Below are 11,216 nucleotides of genomic sequence, written 5' to 3'. Positions count from 1 at the left end.
TAAACCAACACTCTGATCAGATACGTATAAACCAACACTCTGATCAGATACTTATCAATCAGCACTCTAATCAGATACGTATAAACCAACACTCTGATGAGATACGTATAAACCAATACTCTGATCAGATACATATAAACCAGCACTCTGACCAGATACATATAAACCTTGTGAAGAGGACCTGGTGAAGCGACTAATGATAAATCTACACAAGATATTTTAACATGGTTTTACGCCGCGTGTCAGTAAGATATTTACATGGATATTCAATATAGGGTAGAAATAATTTAATGAAGTTTTAATAAATGCATTTTCGTGTGGTAATTTCCCTTTAGCTGTTGGCCGTTAATGATGTTTCATTTCTAATTGGATAAAGATGTAGGTTTTTACTAGCCACGTTTTTTTTTATTTATTTGTTAAAGTTTATGATACGTACCTATCATTCACTGAATCATTTTGTCCGGTATGTTTGTTATTACAATGTAAGATAGTTATTGTACAAATCGCAGTCTTAATTACCAACATCGCTACATAAGTGATTTCAGCATATCAAAATATCAATATAGGCCAATTAATAATTCATCCTTATTTAACTTGTGACAGAATAAATTATAGCCACGCAAGTTTGAAAATCTCTCTCCGTAAACGTCTGGCGCTTAGAGAAACAAAACATTCTATCGAACATTGTCGATATGTGAACATATCTTTAGAATCTACAGGGAACAAATGAAACTGTTACCTTTAGCATTGTACCTGCAATGAAGCTGAGCTAGATTTCTTAAAAAAAAAAAAAAATCGTTAGGATCAGCGAAACAATATAAAGACTTATAAATATACCACGGTGGATATATAGATACACTCAGACATTTTCGGATCAAAGAGTCTATTAACATATGATATTACTACAGTGCTAACTGAAGATGAAACATCACACGTCCAGCGTCAAGAGAGGAGTTCTGTTGATTCTGCTGATAATCGGGGACTTGCCAAAAGGTGAGTAGGCATTCACATTAATCTGGGTTTTTTTCACGCACACTAATACATTTTAATAGACGTGTGTACCACATGCGATGTAGAGATCAGTTACCCTTCCGGGGCACCTAGAGTAGCGCACTGGTTTAAGTGTATATTCGGTTTGTGTGTGTGTGTGTTTAGATGCCTAGATTGATGTAAGTGTATAGTTTTATCAACCAATGTTGTATTCATATAGACGCTTAACTCACATAAAAGTTTTATATTCTTGCTCCAAAAACTCAATTTATTGAAAAGAAATCAACACATAGTTGTTTTGCTTATCGATGATGTGTTTGCAATTCTACATTTGGGATATATAGGTTTCGTTTACAACTAATCATAATGAGCTTGTTTTACGAACATTTATGTAATAACTCTTATGTTACCAAAAGTGACCACAACTAATATTGTATATTAAAAGAAAGGGGCAATAAATAAACCTGAATTTGATGTGTATTTAAGAGTTTTCTCTTATCTATCTTTACTAATATCTTTCTAAAAACTGAAAAAATAATATAAAAAAATGATCTTCTACAATGTCAATTAACTTAAACATTGTAAGATGAAAGATCAGACAATACGAAAAGTTTGATTCTTTTTAAGTATTTACAAATCCATGTGTACACCGAATGTTGTGAACCAATGACTCTAATTTATCTCAGCATATGTTTATGCGATCCTGTCAATTCATTTTATAAACTTTAGGTCTTGTGGCACATCAGTACATCAATATGTTGATACATTACATAATAAACGATGGCACGACAAACAGTGCAAACTGGGGAGTGTATACGTAGTACATACATGAAAATCTAATTAGATTCTCAATTTATTTGCTTCCAAAATATATTTACCAAGTTGACACAGTTCCTTGGATTTGATAACACACAATACTTGTATAAATTTAAACATATATTTTTTTCCAGTAATATTTCTTTATATATTGACTTCTTAAATTTTGATAGGTATTACATATAAGTATAAAATGGTATTCATATTCAGGGTTGACCGTTAAGTTACCGTGTTGGAGGCTTTCGTCAATACCGGCCGTCACGGCTGAATTACGCGCACCAGTGATAATGTTTATAGTGCTAGTGATATCCATCAATTAACACGAAACACGTATGATGGACGTTACCTAGGATACAATGTACGTGTTTACATTCAATCAATACGAGGACCAGGTGCAAAACATATATAATTGACTTTGATTTTCGATTTTGGTTAGTATTACCCGTCAATCATTGTGCCTAGATAACATAAATGCTGTCTTGATTATGACGTAAACCTCATAAGAAATAGTTGACAGGTGAAGACGAAAATGTTTCTCCAAACATCAGCTACCATGCAGATTAACTAAGTGTTACTTGGATGCATGGCTTTTGTTTCAACAATTTTAAAAATTATCTTCAACCGAACCTGCTATTAATGTTAACGTAAATATTTTTTTGTACGAGTAAGATACACGTAGTTACTTTCCTACTATATCGTTTGATTAATTAAATACAGATAAAACAGAAAAAAGGGATACTGTACGCAATAAATAAATCAAGTACATATACCGTATGTGGTCCGGAAAACAATTTAAATGAATACATATTTAAGTGTAATACGGTTGTAATGCCATGTTATGTTATTTTATTTACTAATATACTTAAATATCTGGGCATTTTTAAGAAACATGGTCAAAAGGTTACATCGTACCTGTGTTTAAAAAGAAGTGATACGAACGATGTTAATTATCACAGAGGCATTACCCGTGGAAGCTTATTAAGGAAACCTTTTACATCAATAATTAATAGATTCTTGGTTTTCAACAAACAACACAATAAAATTAGGGATGCCCAGTTTGGTAATCAATATCATCAATAATTAATAGACTCTTGGTTTTCAACAAACAACACAATGAAATTAGGGGTGCCCAGTTTGGTTTTAGGAAAGGTTTGTCGACTATTGATGCAAATGACTTTGAAATGCTATTTTTAATTGATCATTGCCCATCGATAGAACTATGAATGTTGAATATATTCTTATTTTATTTCTGTACGCAGACGATATGGTAATAATTTCAGAAATGCCAGGATGTCTACAATCAATGTTAGTTCTCTAGAAACTGATACTGAGCAATGGCGACTTCCTGTCATTGTTAACAAACAAAAGGTCATGTGTTGGTTATCTGAAAAATGAAGAAATTTGGACATATAAAGGTTGTCAATCAGTATTGTTAAATTTCAATGGGACGTTTAGAAAAACAAAAAATAATTTCAGAACAAGGTAGAAAGGCATTTTTTGCAGTAATGAGTATAGGTAAACACAGTTTTGTTTCTAATACTGAAACTCAATTGTCTGTGTTTGACACATCTGTAAATAGTATATTAAGCTATGGTGCGGAAATATGGGGTTTTCATAAAGCCCCTGATGTCGAGAAAGTGCATACTATGTTTTGTAAGAGATTGCTTGGCGTACGTAAAAGTGTTTGATACCACAGTCTGCTTAGAACTTGGGAGGCATCCTCTATCATTGTTAAGGAAATTCAAAAACAAAATAAGTATTGGATGAAATTGAAAAGAACTGATATTGTATTTTAAAAAGAAGTCATAGAGAACAAGGATAAAAGAATGCTGAATATCAAAGTTGGGCTATACAGGAAAAGCCTAGAGTATATTTGGGAATATGATACTGACTACTCTACTGACGACAACAAGTTGTATTCATTAATTAAGGCAAGATTAATTGATAATTGTAGACAAGAATGTGCAAAATTAATTAAAATATCCTCGAAAGCAAATGGTTATAGATATCTTTACGATAATTTTGATCCGCAAAACTACCTGCGTAAACCAATACCAAACGAATATCTGAAAGAAATTATCAAAATCATATTATCTGCTCATAACTTAACTGACGAAAAAGGGCAATACCAAAGCATTGAGCGGAAACTTAGAGTGTGCATTTTATGTAATTTAGGTGATGTTGAAGATGAGTTCCATTTTATTCTTAAAATCCATTGCTTTTCTGATTTTCGAGAGAAAAAAATCAAACCTTACTACATCAAAAAGCCAAGCATGTTTAAATTGATAGCACTGCTGAGTGTAAAAAGTACAAAATAAGTAGCGAAGTAAAGAAAATATTAAAATTGGAAATTCTAGAAAAAAAACGATCATTATAAAGAGCTATAGTTGCACTTTTCAAACATGTGATAGTGTTCTTTTTGTAATTATTGTGTGGGTTTGTATAATGTTGTGTAATGATATTTTGTATTATGCACTGTAAATATCGTAAATTACTTAGTAACTGGTGAGTCGAAAGACTTCAAGTGAGAAAAACGACTTATCCAGGAAGAGTCAGTGGTATCAAACATAAATTTCTAAAACAGTTTGGTTCCTCTTTTCATGTCTTGAACTGGAATTTTGATACCTTTTGTTAACAATGATTGTTGACGTGTAGGTAACGTGTTTCTTACATGAACGCATTCTATGACAACTGTTTTTGCAGTGATTTTTTCCCGAACCCTACCAACAAAGTATTAGTAAAGTGCCTGAATTGAATCGTCCGTGTTAACAATCATTGACCTGTCAGATGACCTTCTTAAGTATGACGTCATCTCAGTGTGATGCATGACGTCCTAAATTAGTCATCTTAATTGGCGACAGTCAGCGAATGGTATTGCTAAAGTGAAACAAACCATTATGAAACAACCTTGTTACATACTAAACAACTTTGTTACATACTAAGAGTGTAAAAAAAGTGCATGTTAGGTCTCAAAAAAATCCAAATTCAGAGTTGCTTCATCACTTGGTGTGATTGATAAAGTTTTTGTTGAAAATCAATTTTGAGATCAATATCCTTGTCACTTTTTAGAATTTGTTCTTGTACATTTTGTTAACATTTTTTTATAGATTTCATCATCAGACTTTCGTTTTTACATTGCTTTTAGTGAGTATTTCATACTCTTTTTAGAATTCTCGTAAATGTAAAGGTACAAGAAACATAAAACAAAAGTTAACACTGTAAATGGCTATTGGATATACTGACTAAAAGTGTCATAAATTGTCATGAAGATGTTAATATTTGTCCGAAGTGCTACAGTGTACATAAGGTATCTGCGCAAAAGAGAATATAAAACAAAACGTTTCGAAGATGACACTTATAGTTATTTTCCTCTCTTAACAATCAAAGACCTGTTTTACGGGTTCTATTCACATAAAAAATGTTGTGTTTTAACATTTTTAATTCGAAGGAAAACAAATCCAAACTTCTGCGAAAGATTTTCCAAAGAATATTTGCTCAAAATCCATTCGTACATGGCCCCATTTCCGTCTTCTTAAGGTTATATCAAAGTTACATAAAAAGCTCTTTTACTGTTTTGTGGTTAAGATGAAAACTGATATCTCTTGGAATCAGTGTTTCGCTCTTTTTGTCATTTCTCTGTCTCGTATTTCACAAACCAATCGTTCTGTAGTACAAGCATTTAATAAATCTATAGTTCCAGTGTTCCTTGGTCCTGACCATTTGAGTAGGGAACATACTTTTACACAATACTGTTTTCTCAGAAAAATTCTTTGGAGACAGCGTAATTGCCATACTAGATGGCACATATACTTATATTCAAAAACGTGCTTACTATAAGCTTCATGGAATGTCTTACTGTGGCCAGAAGGAGAGTAAGTATCTTAAATTCATGAGCAAAGCTCTATCTGATGGTTATATTTTGGACACTGTAGGACCATTCTCTGGAAGCAAAAATGATGCAAGTATTACAAAATAGCATCATAGACAAGCTCACATGGTTGGAGCAAGACGACAATATAGTCGTTGATCGTGGTTTTAGAGATCTCCTGCCAATGTTAGACACATCTGGTATTGTTATCAGTATGCTCTTATAACTTAAGCCTGGTCAGAGCCAACACAGTGATCTACAGGTTAACATTGACAGGATACTTACTAAATCTCGATGTATTGTAGAGTGTTATCATGGCCGTCTTCAGCATTGGACATGTTTTAGAACTCAACTGATATAAAATTGCTTCATTGATATAATTGAGGAAATGCTAAAAAATGTGACTGCATGTCTTAATGGAATACGGGGACCAATTCATTAAAAATCCTTGGGAACTGACAAAAAGACAGAGAACTCTCACAACAAATGAAGTTTCGACTTACAAAAGCAAACTGTTTGGCGCAGAGAATGAAAACAGAACCAGTTCTTTCCAAAAAAGCAAAGTCAGAATTCGTAAAGATGGATGCATTCAGAGCTTAATTTGGAAATTTGAAGACTATAATGTGCGGCACCTACCAGTTACCATTAGCTCCAGGCTATATCAGTAAACGTCTTAGTGATGATGCAGATTATGAAATATGGGTGTATCAGCACGCTCAAGACCTCATCCGTTGTCAGATTTGTTCCAGACACTAGAGCTAGAATATATATGATGTTTGGATTCAGTACAAAACGACACCAAATGATAATATTCCAATAAAATAGTACTACTGGCAATGCCTAGTTGGTCAAAGATCAATGGGAATGTGTACTCATACATCAAGTATACTTTATTATCTTGGCTATCATAGCAATCTTCAAAATCCAGAACAGTTTCACCCATGGGCTAAGAAGATCCGACAAACCTTGAAATATACCAGTTTGAAAACAAACTCAAAACCTCGCATCATTTTTCTCTTCCTTCCTTTTTCTAAGTCTGCCATTCGAACACGTTTCAAAACCTTGCATCTTAAAAAAACATTATCTGTAAATGTCATCAGCTGTTAAAAGGGCGTCTAAATTCTCTGAATTCCGCAAGAAGGTTTGATTGTGCAGTAAAATGAATGTTTTGGTGGTCATCTTGAAAAGTAATAAACCAGCGAATCTTTTTAAAACATCTTCTCTGTTGATTAAATAATCATTCTATCCAAATTGTAACAAAACTTTTCTTCTTTTCTGTCAGTTTTCAGTCATAATGATTAGACTATACATATATCCATGCATGAATTCTGATGTATAGACCATATGGTCATTTCTTTGAATATATTCCAACACATATTTTGGATTGATATTTTTGTCACTGGTACTTCATGACCTAGTCCATCTATAATCAAAATATTTTGGTATACAAAAAGTTATAAGATACTTTTATTCTAAAATGAACTCATTTTTAGCTCACCTGGTCCGAAGTACCATGGTGAGCTTATGCCATAACGCAACGTCCGTCGTCCGTCGACCGTCCGTCAACTTTCTTTTCCTTTTAAAACGCTACTTGTCTTGAAAAGTGATGTAGATTTTGCCTAAATTTGGTCTTGAGCATCCTAAAGCCAAGGGGACTCCTTTTGTATAAATTGTGGGTGTGGCCCCCTTTGGGGCAGAGGGGCGGGGCCAAATAGGAGAAATATAGGTAAAACCTTTAAAATCCTTCTTCTTCTATAGGAATTGGGGGATTATATCCCAATTCAGTCTGGAGCATCCCTGGGCCAAGGGTACTCAATTTTGTAAAAACTGTGGGTGTGGCCCCCTCGGGCTGAGGGGCGTGCCAAACAGGGGAAATAGAGGTAAAACCTTTAAAATCCTTCTTCTAGCGTAGGGATAAAGAGGTTTTATCCTAATTTAGTCTGAAGTATCCTTCGGCCAAGGGGACTCAATTTTGTATAAACAGTGGTTGTGCCCCCGGGGGTAGAATGGCGAGGCCAAATAGGGGTAATTTTGCAAATTCTTGAAGAAAAAAATCTTCTGTAGGAATGACAGGATTATGTCCATATTTTGTCTTAAGCATCCTTTGGTGAAAGGGACTTAATTTTGTATAAATGGTGGGTCTGACCCCCCTGGGTGCAGAGAAGTGGGGCTCAATATGGAAAACATTGCAAATGCTTAAAAATCCTTCTTCTTCTGTAGGAATGGCAGGATCATGTCCAAATGCATATACATATAATCCCTGACTAACCATGTAATACATGTACAATTCCAGCAACATCTGGCTATTTCAACTTCAATTTTGCTGACATGTTTAGGTGACCGATGCAGGCCCTCTGGGCCTCTTGTTTGTCTGGAGAATATAATTGCTTGAGATGGCTTCTGGCTGTTGATTTGTCAGTAAATATCTGATAACTAGCCATAGCAAAGTTTTTTACATGTATACTGTAGCATATGCTCTCTAGGTGTGGTTGCATTATAAATGATACTTCAATGCATTGTTAGTTTGACAACATTCGTCTTTTGGGGGAAAGCTCCGGCATTTTGATTATTTCAGTTCTATGTTTTCTACGAAAACCGAACAAATTTGACTTTTAATGTGTGTTTTTGTTGTGATAAGGTTTAGGTTTACAACTCACTAAAAGAAAATTGAAATCAGAGGAGGGACCATTTTGGAAACCCTCCTTTTACAACATTGTCAAATAGCTTCCCATGAAAATACATTAGAACCGTGTTACCTTACAAACATTGATATCAAACTCTATGTTTATTAATTGAGGAACCCTTTTGTATTTTTGAAATAAGCTTATGGGTGTGTAAACATTAGTTTAAAGTAGTGCATAATATTTCTTTAAATTGTTATATGTAATTTAATAACAGATTTGTAGCTTATAATCTAAAAGAAATCGAACATGACGTCTCTCTATTTAACAACTTGTCTCTACTGTAGGAACAAGACAGGAGGAAATGGTGCTGAGAACATTTGGCTCAGTCAATGACGTGGACATTGCTGGCAATAGTGATATGTCGACGAGAAGGCAGATTGTAAGCACTAAGATGAGATGTACATCACTCTGTATACAGCTGGGATGTCAGTGTACGTCATTTGTTTACGACAACATTGCAAAGGAATGTTACATGTTTCCCAAGACTCTTCTCACCGGAAAGGGGAACAGGATAGGATACAACAAGATTACAGGTAATATGCCATTGGTTACAGGAGGATATAACAAAGAACAGGTAATATGTCGGTGTGTACAGTAGGATACAAGATAACAGGTAATATGTTGATGTGTACAGTAGGGTACAACAAGATAACAGATCTGAGGGTCTAGGGTTCGAGTCCCTACGTGGGCGCCAAATGTAACAGTCTCAAAAATCAAAGAGATGTTGTGGGTTCGATGGTATTTTATTACGTGTAAATAAAACCCTAGAAAACAAAACATAAAATATNTTGGTTACAGTAGGATATAACAAAGAACAGGTAATATGTCGGTGTGTACAGTAGGATACAAGATAACAGGTAGTATGTTGTTGTTTACAGTAGGGTACAACAAGTTAACAGGTAGTATGTTGTTGTTTACAGTAGGGTACAACAAGTTAACAGGTAGTATGTTGTTGTTTTACAGTAGGGTACAACAAGTTTACAGGTAATATGTCGGTGTGTACAGTAGGATACAAGATAGCAGGTAATATGTTGTTGTTTACAGTAAGGTACAACAAGATAACAGGTAGTATGTTGTTGTTTACAGTAGGGTACAACAAGTTAACAGGTAGTATGTTGTTGTTTACAGTAAGGTACAACAAGATAACAGGTAGTATGTTGTTGTTTACAGTAGGGTACAACAAGTTAACAGGTAGTATGTTGTTGTTTACAGTAGGGTACAACAAGTTAACAGGTAGTATGTTGTTGTTTACAGTAAGGTACAACAAGTTTACAGGTAATATGTTGATGTGTACAGTAGGATACAAGATAACAGGTAATATGTTGTTGTTTACAGTAGGATACAACAAGATAACAGGTAGTATGTTGTTGTTTACAGTAGGGTACAACAAGTTTACAGGTAAAATGTTGGTGTGTACAGTAGGATACAACAAGTTAACAGGTAATATGTTTGTGTTTACAGTAGGATACAACAAGTTAACAGGTAATATGTTGATGTGTACAGTGGGGTACAACACGTTAACAGGTAATATGTTGGTGTTTACAGTAGGATACAACAAGTTTACAGGTAATATATTGATAGGTACATTAGGATAAAAGATTACAGGTAATATACCTGTGTGTACCGTAGGATACAAGATTACAGGTAATATGTTGGTGTGTACAGTAGGATGCAACAAGTTTACAGCTAATATGTTGGTGTTTACAGTCGGATACAACAAGTTAACAGGTAATATATTGATATGTACAGTAGGATACAAGATTACAGGTAATATGTTGGTGTGTACAGTAGGATACAATATTACAGGTAATATGTTGGTGTGTATAGTTGGATGCAGCATTAATACAGGTAATATGCTGATGTGTACAGTAGGATAAAAGATAACAGGTAATATGTTGGTGTGTACCGTAGGATACAAGATTACAGGTAATATGTTTGTGTGTACAGTAGGATACAACAATATCACCTGTAATCTGTTGGTGTGTACAATAGATTACACGATTACAGGTAATATGCCTGTGTGTACAGTAGGATACAAGATTACAGGTAATATGTTGGTTTGTTCAGTAGGATGAAATATTACAGGTAATATGTTGTTGTTTACAGTAAGATACAACAAGTTAACAGGTAATATGTTGATGTGTACAGTAGGATACAACAAGATAACAGGTAATATGTTGGTGTGTACTGTAGGATACAACAAGATTACAGGTAATATGTTGTTGTTTACAGTAAGATATAACAAGTTAACAGGTAATATGTTGATGTGTACAGTAGGATACAACAAGATAACAGGTAATATATTGATATGTACAGTAGGATACAAGATAACAGGTAATATGTTGATGTGTACAGTAGGATACAATAAGATAACAGGTAATATGTTGGTGTGTACTGTAGGATCCAACAAGATTACAGGTAATATGTTGTTGTTTACAGTAAGATACAACAAGTTAACAGGTAATATGTTGATGTGTACGGTAGGATACAACAAGATAACAGGTAATATGTTGGTGTGTACAGTAGGATACAACAAGATAACAGGTAATATGTTGGTGTGTACAGTAGGATACAATATAACAGGTAATATGTTGATTATGGCAAGTCAAGTTTTCATTTATTCATGGAGCAATGTTGATCCAGTACTTAACCAAATTATATAAGATATCTCATATAGTATATAAGATATCTTGTAAATTATATGAGATATCTTATAAACATATAAGATATCTTATAAACATATAAGATATCTTATAAACATATAAGATATCTTATTTTAAGTTTATGAGATATCTTATATCTTTTATAAGATATCTTATATACTTTATAAGATATCTTGTAAAAGATATAAGATATCT

At 33.8% G+C, this 11,216-nt stretch overlaps 1 protein-coding gene across 1 annotated transcript in view; it reads left to right on the top strand.

Moving 5' to 3' along the window:
• Window positions 1-920: 920 nt before the first annotated feature.
• The window catches only part of LOC110441823 (sushi, von Willebrand factor type A, EGF and pentraxin domain-containing protein 1-like), a 34,846-nt gene continuing 24,550 nt past the window's right edge, over window positions 921-11,216 (top strand). The window contains exon 1 of the mRNA XM_021485088.1: window positions 921-993. Within this exon, the coding sequence (XP_021340763.1) occupies window positions 921-993 (73 nt within the window). The remainder of the gene's footprint in view (window positions 994-11,216) is intronic.

The sequence above is a fragment of the Mizuhopecten yessoensis genome, unplaced genomic scaffold (genome assembly GCF_002113885.1).
Source record: "Mizuhopecten yessoensis strain PY_sf001 unplaced genomic scaffold, ASM211388v2 scaffold716141, whole genome shotgun sequence".
Lineage (NCBI taxonomy): Eukaryota > Metazoa > Mollusca > Bivalvia > Pectinida > Pectinidae > Mizuhopecten > Mizuhopecten yessoensis.
The sequence above is the reverse complement of the archived record's forward strand: the minus strand, read 5'-3'. Positions and strand labels throughout refer to the sequence as shown.